The sequence below is a fragment of the Paramisgurnus dabryanus genome, chromosome 1 (genome assembly GCF_030506205.2).
Source record: "Paramisgurnus dabryanus chromosome 1, PD_genome_1.1, whole genome shotgun sequence".
Lineage (NCBI taxonomy): Eukaryota > Metazoa > Chordata > Actinopteri > Cypriniformes > Cobitidae > Paramisgurnus > Paramisgurnus dabryanus.
The window spans coordinates 12,379,270-12,400,235 of record NC_133337.1 but is presented as its reverse complement, the minus strand read 5'-3'; the positions used below and the strand labels follow the sequence as shown (position 1 = coordinate 12,400,235).

General features: G+C 43.4%; 1 protein-coding gene and 1 long non-coding RNA gene across 6 annotated transcripts; both read left to right on the top strand.

Moving 5' to 3' along the window:
• Positions 1-1,279: 1,279 nt before the first annotated feature.
• On the top strand, positions 1,280-4,864 carry LOC135747022 (scavenger receptor cysteine-rich type 1 protein M130-like). The gene is made up of 7 exons (XM_065265693.2): positions 1,280-1,560; positions 1,666-1,974; positions 2,124-2,435; positions 2,712-3,014; positions 3,233-3,535; positions 3,684-3,778; positions 4,398-4,864. Exons 1-7 carry the CDS (start codon positions 1,317-1,319, stop codon positions 4,479-4,481), a joined length of 1,650 nt encoding a protein of 549 aa, XP_065121765.1. The 5' UTR covers positions 1,280-1,316; the 3' UTR covers positions 4,482-4,864.
• Positions 4,865-5,181: 317 nt separating this feature from the next.
• On the top strand, positions 5,182-18,117 carry LOC135747119 (uncharacterized). 5 transcript variants are annotated; one of them, XR_010531680.2, is made up of 10 exons: positions 5,182-5,374; positions 12,723-13,568; positions 13,713-13,845; positions 13,958-14,164; positions 14,253-14,366; positions 14,613-14,700; positions 14,793-14,896; positions 15,132-15,234; positions 15,972-16,154; positions 16,673-18,117. It is a non-coding gene; the product is annotated as an uncharacterized lncRNA (long non-coding RNA). The 5 variants fall into 5 exon arrangements; XR_010531678.2 differs by having other exon boundaries at positions 13,769-13,845; positions 14,253-14,700; XR_010531676.2 differs by having other exon boundaries at positions 13,717-13,845; positions 14,253-14,700.
• Positions 18,118-20,966: the final 2,849 nt, after the last annotated feature.

Genomic DNA, 20,966 nt, shown 5'->3' with positions numbered 1-20,966 from the left:
TAAAGTGGACTACTCCTTTAAATAAAGCTGAGTTAAATTCGCACCAAGTAGACTGACCTTACAGAAGTAGCAGACCACAATTTAATCTGCATCTTCAATCAAATTTGTTTTTGACAGGAAACTATTTTTTGTTATTGTATCAGCTCTGATCATAAGCTTGGGATATGTTTTGGGATGTCGTGCAGTCAATGTCCTCATGGTCTTCATTGACCTGAAAATGAGGATTAATAGTATAAAAGAAACTAGTTTCAGCCTACATATATACAGGCATGTACATACATACCATTCAGATGTGCCTTTGAAATGTATTATGGCAAATAGAATTTATTTCAACAAAAAAAAATGTATTTGACAATGTTTTCTTATACCAACTTGTTTAATAGAATATACTATAATAGAAAAGAATGTAAATGTATTTAAACCTTTTTATATTAACTTAGATTAACATTCAATATTGAGACTGTATAGTTAAGCCACTTCACAAAGGCAAAAAAGAGTGATGTCCTAATGAAAATGTTGTAGTTTATGCACAAACTATACATATACAAATGCATATCAATACTTGTCAATACAAAGGGAATTTACTACTTGCATATCAATAAAAATGCCAGTGTCTGTCAAGAAGAACGACACAAGTGTTCTCATGAAGAGACTTGATCATTTGCATGAATACCACAACAATAATAGGAAAATTTTAATTTCTCAGTGGTCATTTGTGAAATGACAATTTGGTTACCAAATCTAAAAATGAACATCCCCAAAGGCTAAAGCAATAGAAATGGAAAGCATCCTGAGTTTGCATGTTCCCATATCAATGTACTGTATAACATGATATAATAGATACGAGGAAGGCTGCAAAACATTTGTAATCCTGATTTTTTTGTGGAATCGTGCAGGTGAGTACCAGTATGACTTTTAAATATATTTACTGTTTATTTGGTTTTAAATAATCCTCTTTTCTTTATGTATGTTGTATAAATGTCTGAATTAGTGCATAGTGTATTCATAATGATGATGAACAAAATTAACCTACATAGTTAGTCATTTTTTCCTTACTAATACATGTATTATCATTACTCAATCTTGTTTGAAGGAATATGCTGTACCACTTAAAAGTGTGGCTAATTTTAAGTAAGTTACATCACAAACTTAGATTTGTCAAACAAAATTTGAAAGGTGAGGGTGAATTTCACAGGTTTTTCTTATCACTGTGTTACACAGTTTTGAGTTATGCCACCCCTATTAAAGCTGCTTCAATCAGACTGGTGAATGGATCCCACTCCTGTTCTGGGAGAGTGGAGGTTTTCTATGGGGGAATGTGGGGAACTGTGTGTCATGATGACTGGGACGATCCTGATGCTAAAGTGGTGTGTAAAGAAGTGGGCTGTGGACCGCTTATAGAACCCAAAAAAGATGCATTTTTTGGAGAGGGCTCATTACCGATATTAATGAATAAAGCTGAATGTGTTGACACTGAATCCAGACTGATAGATTGTCCGGCAGAGAAAGGCCAAACAGCAGCGTGTGATCACAACAAAGATGCTGGAGTCATTTGTATGCGTAAGTAAAGGTTTAACAATTTAGCAAATTTTTTTTCAAATCTTTTAGTAGAATAGTTTGAAATGTTTTCTCTGTGTATTCCCTCATACTTTACATGGCCGTTAGCCAAAGTTAGGTTGGTGAATGGCATCAACTCTTGTTCTGGGCGAGTGGAGGTTTTTCATGATAATCAGTGGGATGCAGTGTGTGATGATGGCTGGGATGCTGCAGATGCTGCTGTGGTTTGTAGAGAGCTGGGCTGTGGAGATGTTATAGAGGTGAAGAAAGGCAGTTACTTTGGATCAAACACAATATGGATGCAAGATGTACAATGTGTCGGAAACGAGTCGACGCTGAGCAGCTGTGCATCTAATAATGGACCGGTAGATGTACTTGACTCTATCTCCCTAACCAGTGCTGGAGTCATTTGTCAGTGTAAGTTACTAACACCACAATATCTTGCACATATATGCGTTTCTTTATTTTTGTTATGCCACTGATCAAATAATAGTGATAGCACACTGTAGGTATGTGTTTTGACATTTCTAATGTTTAAATTTCCCTTTCTCTTTGTGACCATCAAGCCCATATCAGGTTGGTAAATGGCATTAACTCTTGTTCTGGACGACTGGAGGTTTACCATGATGGACGATGGGGAACAGTGTGTGATAATAACTGGAATCTGTCAGATGCTGCAGTGGTATGTAAAGAACTGGGCTGTGGGGTTGCCATAGAGGAAAAGACAGGTGCCTATTTTGGCCAAGGCTCAGGACCGGTGTGGATAAAGGATTTAAATTGCTCAAATACTGACAAAAGTACGGTAAGAAACTGTAAATCAGAGCCATGGGGAGTAAACGATTGTGGACATGAGAAGGATGCCGGAGTTATCTGTGAATGTAAGTTGAATGATTTTATTTTACTGCAGTTATAACATTACAGCATGCTTATAATGGGCATGTCAGTTAAGATCTCATCTATTTAGGTTGTACTATAATTTGAATGGGTTTAATATAAAGCTGGGCTCACATTATGGGATTTTTAAAATTATGAAATCTGATTTTGGAGAATCTTTTTTTCTCTCAATTCTTCATTTTCAGGAAGCCCAGCTTAAGCGTAATCTGTTTTTTTTTAATTGCTCCTAATGTGTGCTTTTTTATTTGTATGGCGATTAGACCCAGTCAGGCTGGTTACTGATCCCAACACTTGTTCTGGACGGGTTGAGATTTATCATAATGATCAGTGGGGAGGAGTGTGTTATGATAATGGCTGGGATCTATCAGAAGCCACAGTGGTCTGTAGAGAACTGGGCTGTGGAGACGTTTCACATGTGATTAGCGTTTCATCTTCATTATTAGATCCAGCATTTATAAGTAATGTAAACTGTGCTGGGAATGAGTCTACACTGATGAGCTGTGCAAGTGTTTGGTTTACAAGCACCTGTTTACTTAGCGGGCATGCTGGAGTCACATGCAGAAGTGAGTATCAAAAAATATTAAAACTTTGTAGGACACGAGAGGGGTTGTTTTACAGTTTTAACTTCAGTACCATTAATGTACTGTGGGAGTTTATCAGACAAGAAATATTGATAGTGTCACAGTTTGTTTAAGCTAATTTCTTTAGAAAGGAGATAAGGCCCACAGTTGTGTATTAGTGCGTGGCATATATTGATTGTTTTACTTCAACTTGACTTTAGCAATAAAGGTAGTAAATGGACCCAGCAAATGTTCTGGAGCAGTACAGGTTCTTCATGAGAGACAGTGGGGCGCAGTGTGTCATGAAAGTTGGGATGAAACCGATGCCTCTGTGGTTTGCAGAGAGCTGGGATGCAGTGGATATGTGGAGGCAAAGCCGAATGCCTTTTTTGGTCAGGTGGTGCAACAGACATGGATAAAAAACGTTCATTGCAATGGAAGTGAGAATTCACTTGTGCAATGTGCCTCTGAATTAGGAAACAACCTCTGTGGTCCTGAAAGTCATGCAGGAGTCGTATGTGAAGGTAAAGCTTAATTCTTTGTGGTGGAATTGTTGGATCTTTGCCAAATTATGCATTATTGAATTAAAATAATGTTTTTATGAACAAATTGGCCTTTTTTAATTGATGTAATTATAGCATATAGAATTAATACACATAATTTCTCTTGCAGAAGTGACTTATAAATTTACAATGAGAATTAAGGTGACAAGTGACCCTGCAGTAGACCTAAATGACCTTGTCTTCAGAAAGGTCATTTTGGAAAAGGTAACCAGGAGCTTTATAGTTTCTAGTAGCTGCAAACTTTCTCACTCTGTCTCATGGTGTTCCCTGCTATTAAATGTTATTTGTACTGTTCATAATCTGACTGTCGGGAGGTCTTTCTGTGTGAAGCATGTTCTCCCCGTGTCCATGTGGGTTTACTTCTGAAGTCCGAAAACATGCAGGTTAGGTGAATTGGAGATACTTAAGCTGCATTCAGACTAGCAGCGACTAGCAGTAGCAGAGCGACGCAATATCATTTATTTCAATGGAAACTTGGCGACTTCCGGCGACACAAGTGACAGTGACAGGATGGGGCCAGTCGCGCAACAAAGTGGAGAAAAGTTGAACTTTATGCGAATTATGAGCGACTTTCCATTGAGAACGAAGTGGAGTTCAAGTCATTCGTCTCTCGTCAGTTACTGGAGACGGAACATTTGTTTATGACAAACAGATTTAGAAACCCCTCCCAACGACACACAGCTTTAAATTGCTTTTCCCCAACTTGTGTACCGATTAACTTGTGTGAAGATCACCTGGTCCTCCCTATGAGTAGCCATAGATGCCAGAATGGGGTCATGAAATAATAAATAAATAAGTCTATCTTTCTGTTTGAATCTCACAGATAACAGAGAAGCTACAAGCACAGGGAAATTTCACCCTCAGATGGAAAACTATGTCCAATGGAAACATCTTCCAGCTGAAATAAGTTATTAAGGCCTGATAAGTTTATAGTTGTACGTGTAAAGGCATACTCTTAATTAACTCAATCCCATCAGGTGTACGTCTTTCTACAGGTCAGAGACAGTAGAAAAATAAAGCTTATATGCCCAATCCGTTACATAGATGTAAGATTGTTGCGAGCTATTATAACATTGCAGTGAGCCTATAGCAGCAACATATCTTTATTTACATGACCTTTGCATTATTGTAAGCCTCTTAACATAACTTGTTAACATAGCATGATTAGAACAGTTATAAATGTAAAATCGTGTTTTAGATGAGCTTATCATTTTATGAAATCATTTTAGCTAGCAAAACAATTATATTGTTATTGTGATTACTGCTTTAAAACTGTTTTTATTAATTAAGTCACCATTTAATTATTTTGAACATTTACTGCTTTAAAATTATATCCATACAGTATATCTAATATAATATGTCTGTCAATTAAATACCATTGTTGTTTCAATGCACTCATGATGTTTCATTCATACAATACATTCAGTTGTCTCAATATGTGCTACAGCCACTGGTTTGCATCTCAAGCCTATTTAGAAGTTTATTTTAAAGGGACAATAAGTAGGATTTTCCTCTATCTAGTGGTGAAATTGTATTTTGCATTCAAACAAATAGTCCTTTCTAGCACCTAGCTTTTCCAAATGCGTGTTGCAACTACGAACCCAGTATCACGCTAAAGCGTGTAATAGACACGCTGGTCCACTAGAGGATGCGTGTCAATGTCACGCTTTGCCTCCTCTAGGCGTGAAAATGACACGCATTTATGAGGATGATAACCAATAGGGGGCGATAATTTCTTATTGCCAACAACTTCAACAAGAGAAGCGACGCAGTGATATTGCGTTCTCTGGAGTTCCATGGGTAAGGCTTTCTTGGAAATTTGGTGATTAATGTTACTAAAATTGAGTAAATCCTGTGTTTATGTTAAGTCTTTGTTGCAACGTTAGCAATATAATATCACCGCTAAGGCAACAGACAAGTCGCACGCGTTTGGTCAGAATCCAATTGGCTCATGTTTAGGACATAATTGTTGTTCAGGTGCGGTCATTTAAGAAATCCTAAAGTTGGTGCAGCATAACATTTAATTTGCGTGTGTGGACTATGGAGTTATCTATAGTGGTTTTTACGTTACTAAGGTCAGAAACATTATTGGATGACTGTTTGATAATCAGCTAATGTATTAATCACAGAAAGCTGCAGTGACTGCATTATATTATGTTGCTAAACAGTTGTTCTAGCGTTTTTAAACCAGTAGTTCCCTTTCAGTCGGTCACTACGACGTCACGTCGTGACCGACGAATTGGGAACCGCTCCGCGGGTGACCTATCTACTTCGAGAAACTATAAAAACGCCAATGAACTTGGCATGCAGGTATTTGCATAATGCCGGCGCCGGCCCGCCAGGTGCGTATATAAGCCGCAGGTGCACAATACCAAATTAGCTTTTTGCTTCAAAGCCGGCAGACATCTGCTCTCGAGAAGCGTATACTGATCTTCGTAGATCCCTGTTCTTGGAGGAAAAAGATCTCAGCTTGCTGAAGTTGGTTGGGCAAAGACACCTCAGCGGAGGCTCGCAGTGTTTTCTCCACCCTTTCTCTCTCTCTCTCTGTCTCTTTTTTTAGGACTTGAGTTGAGTGAGTGCGTTTGCCTCTCCCTGTGTGTTTCACCAGCTCGCACAAAAGAGTGATTTCCCTAAAAGAGCAGCACGTTTGAGCTTTGTGTCTTTTTAAAGACAGTCACTCATTCGTGTCACGGTCGGGTGCGTCTTTTTAAAGATGGCATTCCGCCCGTGCTCCGTTTCTGGATGCGGTGTGTTCATCGCTCCCCGGGATGGCCACGAGCGCTGTGTTTCGTGTCTGGGGCTCCAGCACGCAGAGGCAGCGTTGCGTGATAGTTCATGCTCCACTTGTGAGGGCATGACTATGGCGGATTTGCGGAGACGGGTGTCGTTTCTCCGGGAACGGCGCCCGCCTTCCAAGTCTGGTGCTGCTAAGGGCGCAGCTACCAAACTTGCGAAGGATGACCTCCGTATAACGGTGCTGGGTCGGTCTGCTGGTTGGTCCAGCAGCTCCCAGCGCCCTGATCCGTTGCCAGCAGAGGTCCCGATGGAGACGAGCGGCCCGTGTTCTACGGTGTCCTCGCGCTCTGTCGAGCCTCCACCGGACGCGATGTCCACCGTAACGTCGGAGGGGGGGTTGTCAGCCTCGGACGTCGATCCAGATCCGCTCCCGCCTTCGGGTCGGGTTGCGGGTCCTGCGTTCGACCCCGAGATGGCAGCCATGCTCGCTCGGGCGGCGGCGGCGGTCGGCTTGGAGTGGACTGAACCTCCCCCACCTGAACCGTCCCGCCTCGATGATTGGTACTTCGGGGGTGCCAGGGCTTCTCAGTCCTCGCCCCCGGTGCCCTTCTTCCCCGAGGTGCATGAAGAGCTGACGCGGTCGTGGAAAACCCCGTTTTCCGCCCGGAACCGGCCGTTTCAGCCTTCACCCCTCACCTCTCTCGAGGGTGGAGATGCCAGGGGGTATACTGGTATCCCGTCAGTGGAGCGGCCGGTCGCGATGCAGTTGTGTCCGGCCGGTGTCGCTTCCTCCTGGCGGGACCAGCCTACTCTCCCCTCACGGGCTTGTAAGCAGTCTTCGGCGCTGACCGGTGCTGCTTACAAAGCTTGTGGGGAGGCAGCTTCAGCCCTGCATGCCATGGCATTGCTGCAGGTTCATCAGGCTAAGGCTCTGAGGGACCTGCACGCGGGAGGTCACGACTCGGCGGAGTTCTCTGAACTGCGTGCGGCCACTGATCTGGCGCTTCGTGCAACCAAGGTCACCGCACGCGCCGTCGGGCGTGCGATGTCTACCCTGGTAGTCCAGGAACGCCATCTCTGGCTGTGTCTGGCGGACATGAAGGATGCTGATAAAACCCGGTTCCTGAATGCTCCGGTTTCCCAGACCGGCCTGTTCGGCGAGACGGTCGAGGAGTTTGCCCAGCAATTCTCCGCGGCCAAGAAGCAGACTGAGGCCATAGCTCAAATCATGCCGCGTCGGAAGCGTCCTGCGCCTGCCCCGTCCACGTCAGCGCCTCAGCCTGCTCCTCGCCGAGGGCGTCCTGCGGCGGCCGCCTCCGTTCCTCCCCGGGGCTCTTCTAAGAAGCGAGGAACCGGTCGCCAGCAGCCCGCCCCGCCCGCTCCGAAGGGTGGAAAGAGGAGATCGAAGCGGCCCTGAGACGGGCGACCTAGAGATGGAGGGGATCGCTCTTCGGGAGATGGTGAAGGCACCACTCCCCCCACCGGAGGAGGGCCGGTTGGGGAATCTTTTGTTTCATTTTTCTGTTCCGCCGACTTTTCAGTCGGCACCCACAATTCCACAAAAAGAGCGAATTCCACTTCCATCTCTAGGTCTTCAGATGAGCGCCGGAGACACGAGCGGGCTCATAACCCCCCTCCTTCTCCGACTCATCAGAGGAGTTCGAGAGCAACGCACGGGCTCATAACCCCATCGCGCTCTCTGACTTCTCAGGGGAGAGAAGACCATCACGGGCTCATAACCCATCGTCTTCCTCCCCCTTCGCCAGAGGGTGCATCGAGTGGCGTGAGGTGTCTTCAGCAGAGCCTCCCTTACTCACCCACCCAGCAGCGGACTCAGGTGAGTGTTATCATGCACAACACTGCTGTCGGTGCGGCCAATACGCACACACCGGCGATCACCTCCGTTGCGCCCGCCGCGGGTACACCGATCGTGCCTTTAGTTCCTCTCGCACGGTGTCTGGGGGCGTGGGAACAGCTTCCCAGCCCGTCGCGTTGGCTTTTACGCACGATTCGTCTCGGCTACGCGATCCAATTTGCCCGGCGTCCCCCCAAATTCTCCGGCGTTCGTTTCACTGCGGTGAGAGCTGCCGATGCGCACGTCCTTCGTGCGGAGATCGCTGTCCTACTGGCGAAGGACGCGATCGAGCCGGTCCCTCCAGCCGAGATGAGGTCGGGGTTTTACAGCCCTTACTTTATTGTACCCAAGAAAACCGGCGGCTTGCGACCGATCCTGGACCTGCGTTCGCTGAACCGTGCACTTCACAGAATGCCGTTCAAGATGCTGACGCCCAAGCGCATATTTCCATGCATTCGTCCAAACGATTGGTTCGCATCCATCGACCTGAAGGACGCGTACTTCCACGTATCGATTCTCCCCCGGCACAGGCCGTTTCTCCGCTTTGCGTTCGAGGGGCGAGCATACCAGTACAAAGTCCTCCCATTCGGGCTCTCTCTGTCTCCCCGTGTATTCACCAAAGTAGTGGAGGGGGCTTTAAAACCCCTGAGAGAGAAAGGTGTGCGCATTCTCGCGTATTTAGACGATTGGCTCATAATAGCTCAAACACGTCAGACGCTGTGCGATCACAGAGATTTAACTCTAAAACACCTCGCTCGTTTGGGTCTTCGGGTCAACTGGGAAAAGAGCAAGCTTTGCCCCGTGCAGAGAATCTCTTTTCTCGGGATGGAACTGGACTCGATCGATTTGACAGCTCGTCTAACAGAAGCGCGTGTACAGTCGATTCTGACTTGCCTGAATACATTCAAGAGCAAGAGCGCGGTCCCGCTGAAACAATTTCAGAAGCTCCTGGGGCATATGGCAGCAGCCGCAGCTGTAACTCCGCTCGGACTGCTTCATATGCGACCGCTTCAGCATTGGCTTCACGATCGAGTCCCGAGGAGAGCGTGGCTGCGCGGCATTCACCGTGTTATCATTACACCTGCGTGTCGTCGCACTTTCACTCCGTGGTCAGACGGTGCGTTTCTCCGAGCCGGTGTGCCTCTGAGACAGGTCTCCAGGCATGCAATAGTATGCACAGATGCTTCGGACACGGGGTGGGGGGCCACGTACGATGGGCTTGCGGCTTCGGGGGTCTGGACGGCACCCCAGCTGCATTGGCACATAAATTGCCGAGAAATGTGGGCTGTATATCTTGCGCTCGTCCGTTTCAGCAACGAGTTACAGGGCAAAGATGTATTAGTTCGCACAGACAACACTGCGACCGTGGCGTACATCAATCGTCAAGGCGGTTTACGCTCGCGTTACCTGTCGCATCTCGCCCGTCATCTCCTCACTTGGAGTCAGAAGAATTTGAGGTCTCTTCGTGCCATTTACATCCCGGGCACGCTCAATGTAGAGGCGGATGCGCTCTCTCGGGCTGCGCGTCCCGGCGAATGGCGACTCCACCCCATTGCGGTTCAGCAGATTTGGAGACGTTTCGGCAAAGCGCAGATAGATCTGTTTGCTTCCCCAGAGACGACCCATTGTCGCCTGTTCTATTCACTAGCCGACGACTCGCTCGGCGTGGATGCATTGGCACACAGCTGGCCGCGAAACATGCGCAAATCCGCGTTCCCTCCGGTGAGCCTCATTGCGCAAACCCTATGCAAAATCCGGGAGGACGAGGAGAGCGTGCTGTTGGTGGCACCGTATTGGACAACCAGGAGTTGGTTTCCAGAACTCTCTCTCCTCGCGACAGCCCCTCCTTGGAAGATTCCCCTGAGGAAGGACCTTCTTTCTCAACAAGAGGGCACATTATGGCACCCGCGCCCCGACCTGTGGAACCTCCATGTGTGGTCTCTGGACGGGGCACGGAGGATTTGAGTGATTTACCGCAAGAGGTATCTAACACTATTGCTGCAGCGCGAGCGCTGTCTACGAGACAGGCTTACGCGCTTAAATGGAACCTGTTTGTCGACTGGTGTTCTTCCCAAAGTGAAAACCCCCGAGAATGCCCGATTAGTGTTGTGCTTTTATATCTCCAGCGCCGTTTGGAGAATAGGCTGTCACCATCCACTATTAAGGTCGATATAGCTGCGATATCAGCTCACCATTCACCCGTAAACGGTAGGACAGTGGGTCAGCACGACCTGGTCATTAGATTTCTTAGAGGCGCTCGAAGACTGAATCCTTCGCGTCCTCCCTCTATTCCTCCGTGGGACCTGTCCTTGGTGCTGAAATCACTCCAGGAAGCCCAGTTTGAGCCTCTGCATAGTGTGAGTGTTAAATTTCTTACTATGAAAACATTAACTCTCCTTGCTTTGGCTTCTGTTAAGAGGATAGGGGATATTCATGCATTTTCGGTCGATGAATCGTGCCTTCAGTTCGGGCCGGCTGCATCCAGCGTAACACTGAGACCCCGGCCCGGCTTTGTGCCCAAAGTTCCCACCACTCCTTTCAGAGATCAAGTGGTGAACCTCCAAGCGCTGCCTTTGGAGGAGGCAGACCCAGCCATGGCTTTGTTATGCCCTGTTCGTGCACTACGTGTGTATATAGACAGGACGCAAAGTTTTAGGACCTCAGATCAGCTCTTTGTTTGTTACGGTGGTCAGCAGAAAGGAAAAGCTGTCACCAAGCAGAGGATGTCCCATTGGATTGTGGATACTATAGCCCTTGCATATCAAAAGCAGAATGTGCCTTGTCCATTTAATTTACGTGCTCACTCTACACGCAGTGTGGCATCATCTTGGGCACTGGCTCGCGGTTCCTCGCTAACAGATATTTGTAGAGCTGCAGGCTGGGCGACACCTAATACGTTCACAAGATTCTATAGTGTTCGTGTCGAACCGGTTTCCACTCGGGTTCTTTCTACTAACTAGTTAAGAATGCCGAGGGTCGGCTCGTGTGTCGGCTTGGAGCCTCTATTTTGGTGCTGCACATCTGCACCAATATGGAAGGCCATCGGGGCAAAAACGTCTAAAAAACTGTTTTTGCCTCTCCTCCACCGCCCTGATAGCTGGTGTTGCGGAGCATCCGCTGTCATCCTATCACTGATGTATTCTCTGTAAACCTGTGTAGGCTAGGCGTCCACATTTGTCCCCTACGTGGGGTTCATTTGTGTGTATACTCCGTGGGGTACTAATCCTCCACGTTTTCCTTAGCAGAGCCTGCTCTGCATCTCTCTGCATACTATGTTTTGTTCAGAGACTTTTATGAGCAACCTATCGGTTGTTTCATATTTTTATGTCATCCATTCAACCTTCTTAGGGGATGGCTTCCGCAGTGTTCTAGCTCCGCTCAGTTTAGACGCTTCCCCAGTTCGCTGCTTCACTATCGTGGGTTAAGGAACAGGTAGTGACCGGCCTTCTGCATTTCGCCTTAGGTTCCGCCCCCTATGTGGAGGGCGGAGGGCTTTTACAGACACTGGAAGGGTTCAGCTGCAGTGGCGTTTTGGTAGGGATTCCCAATTCGTCGGTCACGACGTGACGTCGTAGTGACCGACTGAAAGGGAACGTCTCGGTTACGTATGAAACCCTCGTTCCCTGAAGGAAGGGAACGGAGACGTCACGTCCCGTCGCCACAGTTTGCTGTTCCATTGCTGTTTTCAGGCCGGGCACTGTTGCTCGGCTTCTCAGCAATAATATAGCTAATTTGGTATTGTGCACCTGCGGCTTATATACGCACCTGGCGGGGCGGCGCCGGCATTATGCAAATACCTGCATGCCAAGTTCATTGGCGTTTTTATAGTTTCTCGAAGTAGATAGGTCACCCGCGGAGCGGTTCCCAATTCGTCGGTCACGACGTGACGTCTCCGTTCCCTTCCTTCAGGGAACGAGGGTTACATACGTAACCGAGACGTTTTATTAATTTCGCGCGGAATGCAGTTCGTGAAATAAGCTCTAAATGAAAAAATAACCGATTTAAGTAAATAATTGTGTTCATTGTAAATCTGCTCATCTAAACATACAAGGCGGAACCAATCGATCACAGAGATCGATCGCTGCTGACACCGTCAGCAGCACTTACATTCAGATTACAATAATATTTCACATTATAAGTGTTTTTATATCAAATAAATGCAGCCTTGGTGAGCAGAATAGATTTATTTAATTATTTAATATTATTTATATAATATAATTAGGCTAGTTTGTGCAGTTACATTTATGTCAATTGATCGTTAGAAGGGATTAAAATTGATTGTTATGTTCTGTAATTGTTGTTAATAAATCTGTCAGAAGAAAGTGTGTAAAAGTTTGACTACAGTAACCATATCTAACCAAGCTTCAAGTACCAAGATAATTATTTCATTTATTTCTCTGAATTCAGAATTCAGAACTGTTCATTTATGCAGTTTATGCTTTATTTATAGGTAGCATAACTGTTACCTTTTTTTTTACAGTTCTGCATATATAATATGACAAACCTAGGAGACTTTGCTGTAAGAGAATTAATCATGTTTTTGTTTTCTTTTCTCAGGTCCGGTCAGTACCCACCACCCTTCCCTGTTAACATCACCCACAGTTTATACTTTTTCTTAGAAAACCAACGGCTCTTTTAAGAGCCACTTCAATAGACCCTTTTACAGCCCACGTGATCAAATAGCCTGCGTGTGCATTTTGGCAATGGAAGTGATGTTATTTCCCAGTGGTTCTAACGTGTAAGCAACTCAGAAAGTTTATTAAAACGATTTCCCCACATCAAAACGTCTGGTTGTAGCATTTGGTTGCACTAATATAATATACGTATATGTATTTGGCCATCTGCTAACGTATTCTATCCACTCCACTATAGTACACGGTACACAATTTAACCGCTTTCTCTACTTCTTATATTATCTATTGATTTTCTGTGTTCTCCTCTACATCTTCTCATGTAAAGCTGCTTTGCAACAATTAACACTTGTGAAAAGCGCTATATAAATAAAATTGAATTGAATTGAATTGAATTTGGTAACTGTGTAGAAGATAAGTCAACTTTTTAAACTAACTTTCTCTGTCTGTGTTGCTTCACTGCTGATTCTTGCCGTGCTTCCGTTGCCAAACTGCGTGCACATACGTTGCCACGTCATCATTGTGTACAAACAGTAAAAGGGTCACTCACTCACTCCCTCACTCTTTCGCAAGCTTCTCTGTTTTCAAATAAGTATTGTAATTTTATTCTTTTGTTTTTCTTTCATTTTACTCTCTCTCTCACTGTCCAAAACACTTAGCCTATGCCTCTTTGTCTGACCAATGTAGTATTGTTGAAATGGCTGCTGAGCAAGACAGAGGGAGAGCAAAGGATGTTATTTTCATAGCAGACAAGCTTCTTGCTCAAATCAAGGTGAGTATATTTGTTGAGATTGTGTTCTTGCAGTATTGTGATAATTCTAAAGTGTGCGATTTAGAGTGCAATAATTGTGTGAACTGCTCAAGAGTTCGCTGTATTTCAGTATTACCATACAAGGCACACTTTCTTTTATGCAAGGCAGAGGAACCCAAGGGCAAAGCAACAGCCATTAAAGGGAGTACATTTAATGTCAGATAGGTGGAGAAAATGCTGAAGGAGGTCCACTACTAAAAAGAAGCAGAAGCGAAGAGATACAAAGCTTCAGCTACAGGTATCCATGTTCTACCAGATTATTTGTGATTTGTCAGCCTCATTTTTTCTAAGCTATATTACTGTGCCCATTGTTAATGCTTTCTCACAAATTATTGAACTTCTGTTTTCAGTCTGTTTATTGCCTACAGTGAGACCTGCACATTTCTGCACTTGTGATCATGCAAACATCCAGTGTAGAGCACTTCACCTGCCCGGCATGTACACCCAACAATGCTCACTCTTTGTGCAGATGGCAACAGAAAAACCTCAGACCTTTACTGCAGATTAGACCTTTCCTTTCTGTCATGCATGCCAAGGCTCATTCAACCAAGTGTCAGGTAATGCATATTCTTTATCGTACCATTTGAAACTGTATTTGTATTACTTACTGTAAATACACTGTAACTGTTTATGGTTGTAATATAGGTGTCACACATTTGTTAGATAATCTGGCAAAAATCAGGAAGGTGCTGGTACAACTGCAGTTGAGGAGGTCGAAATGGTCAACAGCTACCTGTCTCGTTGTGGCCTCACAACCAAGTATCTAATTGATGCCTATTTATAATATTTTAGGAAACCTGTCTTTATTTTTTCACTTTTTTATTCTTTCTGTCTAGTACTTTGAGATTGCATAAGAGTAAGCTGTAACTGTTCAAAGTACATAAAAAATTGGCATGTAGTTCTCTCTTAAATTTTAAACTCAATTGTCAGTTTCTGGATTAATTGAAATACCACAAGCATTAATGGGACCTTTCTTCCTTCATCACATACATGTCTTGTTAATAGCCAGGAATGACATGCTAACTGTCCATGCTATTGGGTGGAACCAACGGAAGCAAGAAGGCCTTCAGCATTATCCAGCAGATACATCAAGGTCTTATATTATGACTGAGTTATATAGACACAAAGATTTTTCTCACTTTTAAAGATTGCAAGGACAAACATATTTTTATGGCATTCTTTCAGAAAGGCTGAGTCTCAGAGACGGGAAGATTTGAGCAGTGAACTGGGGTGTCCTGAGAACATTGTGAATCAGTGGGTACAAGATGTCAGACAAAAGGCTACTGATGGTAATGTATTTTATGGACATTATTGAAATTGGTTTACAATATTGCAGTGTGATAATCAATTTTGTAACTGAGAATCTTTGCCATGTATAAGTATTTAAGTAAAGGTATATCCTGTTTTAATCGCAATAAACTTGTGTCCTTGTAAACTCCTTTGAGACATTAATTTGATTTGGGACATGTACAGCCTAAAAGACATCATAATCCTTTACTTGTATTATTTTTTTTTTTGCTTTAGGATTTGGTAGGTACCAGATGTGATGACCTACATAACCTTCAGAAATGAATTGAACAAATGTTTCTTAGTCTTCATTGAAAAGCCAGCCTTTGTAATCACACTGGTATGTTGATAACTCATCTAAAACATTTAGTCATTTTTGTTGATTGCAGTTATACCAGGGGTATGTTGAATGCTGTATTCTGATTGGCTGAGAAATGTTCTGTGGGTATGCATTAATTTCTGATAACTGCACACCTAACTTGTCAAATGTCTTAAAAATAGGCACCAGAGCAATGTTTGTGGTAACTGTGGTATAAGAGGAATAATTGACTCCAGTCCTTTGAATCATTTGAAAATAATGCACACCCGCGGAGCATCCAGTTTGCGTCGTGCCTCATTGCACCAAATGTGCTTTTGCACCAAAAGTGCTTTTGAGAGAAACAACAGATAAAGAACAAACATAATATTTTTTGTCTGTACTTTTAAATTATTGAGTGACACAATTACATTATTCATTTTAATTTTACTGCTACTCTGAAGATTTAGTCCATTATTTTTCATTAGGGTGATGTTGAAACTAGGTCTTCAGCAGGCTTACACCACATGTGATATAAGGAGAATTATTTAAAGGCTCATAAGCAGCAAATAAATTTTTCTTATATAGATATAAAGATAAAGGGAGACAATCTTTACTGTGTGAGTGTTTCTTTTTAACCTCTCATAGCCGACTTTCTGAATCAAATATTTTGCACCCTGCACCAGATTATGGGCTGTACATGCACTGCTTTTGTTTTGCTTGCTTTTCAGAATATACCAGTCAAAATTGTGTTTAAGATGTTGTTATTTGTGTGACTTCAGAAATCCAGCAACACCCTCACCAAGAAGATTTTTTTTGATGTATACATGTCAAAAGTGCACCTTCAAGAAGCAAAGATCATTGTGATGAGGGAGATGAGACACCACTGCACCGCACCTATCTCAGAAGCCTGGCTAGGAACATCAGGAAAATGATATCAGAAATGTCTTCAGGCAAAAACAGTGGTAAGACGCTACCTTTTATTACCATCTTGCAATGATGCATGCCATTGGTTTCTATAAATAAGGTTTACAAAAGTCTCAAGACACATGTTAGTTTCACATTCTGAAATCAAGTTCCTTTGTCATTTGGTGATAAAAATCACAGATAATCTAGATGATTAGACGCACTGAATAGCAAATACGACAATAAAACCCCGCTCATTTTTAGATCCTGAAGTGTTACGTTATAGTTTTCTTGTGGTTGGATCTTAATGATCTGTAGTTCTTAACATAGAATAGAAACAAAGAAAATCAAGACACAATGAAAGCATGGCAATTGTTGTATATAGTTTAGAAAGGAGTACATGGAGGTATTTAAATTTATTTCCTAATAGTATAATGTAATTAGTAATACTAATGTGAAATCTTTAGGAATATAATTGGACCTTCATAATGAAAGCAGTATTAACATAATGTACAAAATAAGCCTCAAGTAAAACCTCTAAGTATTTTCATGCATCCCTTCAATTTTTTCCTTTTAGGCAGTTTAAGTGAAGAGTGTCATCGCTGGCTACTGTGTCGTCTTCAGAAAAGGCTTGCAGATGTAGAGAAGAAGTTCCAAGTTTGCTCAAGTTACAGCCAGGCTTTAGGACAGTGTTCTTCACTCCCAACCCTGGAGAGCCGGTGTCCTGCAGACTTTAGCTCCAACCTTAATCAAACACACCTGAAAGCTAATCAATGTCTTCATGTTCTCTAGAAAATCACAGGTATGCGTGTTTGATTAAGGTTGGAGCTAAGCTCTGCAGGACACCGGCTCTCCAGGATTGGGATTGAAGAACACTGCTTTAGGACCAAATGCTGTTTCTCTGCTGGAGGATGAGCCTGAGGAGATACTGGAGGACCACAAAGAGCTAGATTATGAGAGTTCAGATGACATTTTGGATTTGGAACTCTGAACTGGTGTATGCATTTAGACTGTGTGTCACACTGAACTGCAGGTGTGTTTCATGGAAAACATAAAACTATTTGGAAATTAAAACTATTCATGGATGTCTGATACAGTGCTTTTATTTTAGACAACCGTTTCCTGCAGTGTGTAAGCAACATTAGCCTCATAGATTGATGGGAAACTACTGTTAAATAAGTTTTTGTATGATAATCCATATCTCCGTTTACAAGCAGCAGGTTAGCTATTAGGTTTCCCCTCCACCTCCGATGTTTCACAGACTACTCCTACAGTCAACTGTGTTGCTACAACTTGCAAATGCCACAATCCTCTTACAGTGGTTACTTCACCAAACTGTGCCCATATCATCTTGTCAACATAATGACATTTACTGTAGAAAAATATGTAACACAGGCAAAATAGATTTGCACATGTTACTTGTTATATAGTTTTATACTGTATCAAGTTTTTTTCACAGTGATTGTGGATACTTTTGGAGTGAACTAACTGTATGTCATTAGATGAAATACTTTCCATAAATGACTGATCAATAGCCTACCCATATTTGATGCATGAGTTAATACTGTTGTTACCTTTTCAATGAAAGGAAATGTTTTACAATGCCATTTTCTTGAGGTAACTATTAAACTGTTTCATATATGTACCTGCAAAATTGTTTACTTTTCCCTGTTTTGAAAATGAGATGTAAAACTGCTTTATTTATTTATGCCTTAAAAATATATGATAGTTTAATACAGGGTAAATAATAAAAACTTGTTAATGAGTTAGAATATACAGTTGTGTTGTATTATTTATGGCATAGTTGTTATAATTAATACAAGTTTTTCATTACACTGCTGCATAACTTTGCTCTAGATAATAGTAGGGTATTAACACTAGACAGTTCAAAGATGATTAACTTTTAAGTTATGTATACTATCAATACATATATTTACATATAGTATGTGTGAATGCTTTTGGTCTTTGATTAAATGCTTGTCAGCACGGGAAAATGCTTTGTAAATAAAGTTATTTTTATTATTTGCTGTGTTTTCTGTATTAAAACCTAAAAGTTAGACATACTTAACTTAACCCAAAGAAAATGAATACAATAGGATAATTGGAGACCCTAAAATTTCTCTGGAGTGTTGTTTCTATTAGTAAATCAGTGATGGTGACCAGTCCGACTTGAGGGTGTAGCATACACCGCGTAGCCCAGCCAAACAGATAAGCAATGGATGGATAGAAATAAATAGCCAGCCCCTAACATTTAGTGCCTAAATTTCAATCTGAAACACAATTATAAATAATGACATTTTAAATGATTTCTTAGCAATATCAGTATCTTTTTTCCCCCAATACGTTTAACTTACTTAGGCCTATATGTGTCTGTGGTCAGGCTGTTAGCTTAGCAACTAGCATGAACTCGTTTGAATTCTTACAATATGTTTTATTGTTTGGCAATAGCATGTCTGTTAGAAAGTCACTTTATACTATAGTTCTTTTGAAAAGATGTAAACAATAGGCTACTGGTCCAGAGGCACTTCCTGTTTCAGTTTGTGACTGTTATTTCACACATAGGCTATATCATTATCTTTAAGATGTTTGTTTAACTTTTTGACTCAGTTCTATATGTTCTGTTGGTTGTAATTTATCCCAACATTTATCTAGTGTTAAAAAACTGAAACAGGAAGTGCTTCTGGACCACTGTTTACATCTTTTGAAATGGTCTATTTACAACCCTAGTTTGCAAACCTAAGAACTACATATTTAACAGTCTATATTACACTGCAACAGGGAAATTATTTGTATAGTGTTTTTCATGTCTGGAATATTAAACCCTAATGGAAAAAACAGCATAGACCAGCATAATTCCCATGCTGGTTTGGTGCTTGTTTAGCTGGTCACCAGCATACCAGCACCAAAACACAACATATAGCATGCTGTTCTTGCTGGTATGACCTGCATGGGATTGGTGCTGGTATGCGATGACCACCAGCACCAACCCAGCATGGGAATTATGCTGGTCATCAGCAAACCAGCACCAAAACACATCATTTCCCTGCTGGAAAAAAACAGCATACCAGCATGAGTATGCATTTAGGGTTATGCAGAAGTGAAGCACAGTAGTGTTGTCAGAATTAAAAATTATACATGACAGCAAAGTGAAATTTAATTTGTATAACGTTTTGTGATGCTATCTATTAGTGATCACACCAAACAGTACTCCTCGTGATGGAAGAGTTCAAGGGCTTTGTAAAACAGTTGGTCTCATCATTGTAGTTCCTTTCCTTTTCTGAATGATGAGACTCACATGTCACAGGTGACGTTTTGAACGAACGACGGGCGGAACCCGGCTTCCACATTTTGTATGAACGACGGGCGGAACCCGGCTTCCACATTCCATTTCCGGGGTTTCCCCGAAGTCAAATTAAGCCTGATTGCGCGCAGGTGGGGATAATTTGCACAGCGATCGCTGGTAGGCTGACGAGGGGAAGAGCCAGCATATAAAAAGACCTTTGTAGACATCAAACGGGGTGCTGGTGGTATACTTTGTGTACGCTGTGTTGCTGCTTTGCAGACGGACCACGCTGGTTGGATCGCTCTCCTGGGGAAGAGAGAAAGAGACAATCAGCTGACGAAGGAATATTGTGGAGTTTCAGTGAGAAAGAGTGGACACAGAGCCATCAAGAACGCAGTGAACCGAGGTTATGGGGAACAAAGCGTGAGTAACGCAACCTGTGAAATAAACCTGTTCTGTGCTTATAGTAACTACCTACCTGAAACCAGTGAAGCTTTGTGTGGGAACGAGGATCCCCCGGCACTGTGAGTAACGTAACCTGTGAAATAAACCTGTTCTGTGCTTATAGTAACTACCTACCTGAAACCAGTGAAGCTTTGTGTGGGAACGAGGATCCCCCGGCACTGTGAGTAACGTAACCTGTGAAATAGACCTGTTCTGTGCTTATAGCAACTACCTACCTGAAACCAGTGAAGCTTTGTGTGGGAACGAGGATCCCCCGGCACTGTGAGTAACGCAACCTGTGAAATAAACCTGTTCTGTGCTTATAGCAACTACCTACCTGAAACCAGTGAAGCTTTGTGTGGGAACGAGGATCCCCCGGCACTGTGAGTAATGCAACCTGCGAAATAAACCTGTGCTGTGCTTATAGCAACTACCTACCTGAACTAGTGGAGCTCTGTGTGGGAACGAGGATCCCCCGGCATTGTGAGTAACGCCACCTGTGAATTAAGCCTGTACTGTGCTTACAGCAACTACCTACCTGAACCAGTGAAGCTCTGTGTGGGAACGAGGATCCCCCGGCACTGTGAGTAACACAACCTGTGGGATAAACCGGTGCTGTGATTATAGCAACTACCTACCTGCATCAGTGAAGCTCTGTGTGGGAACGAGGATCCCCCAGTACTGTGAGTAGCAAAGGAGTACTTACCCTGGTCTGACTGTGTTTGATTCTGCCTCCAGGAGAAGCGGAGCGCGCCACGGATTGCTGGGCCAGAGCCCCGGTCCCCAGTCCTTTTCCCAAGTGGCCCTGGAGGCAAAGAAGAGCCACATTAGTTTTAAGTTTCCCTTTTTCCCTTCCCCCTTTTCCCTTTTTAAATATTTAATAAAGTCTGTTTTAATAGTAGTATACTCGTCTGTCTGGTCATTGGGGTGGTCTTGGGAAACTCCTCGAGGTGGAAGAGTTAAGAGGGGTGTGACCCTTTAGTCTATTTGGGTCCGCCTCGGGGTGTGACAGATTTGGCGTAGTCGGCAGGGCCCCACCTCGAGTTGAGCGACCAAGGCCCTCCAATGGCCGACGACGAGTTGCCCGAAGCCCCGCCCCGTGTTGTGCCTGAAAGGCCAGAAACCCCACCCCGTGTTGTGCCTG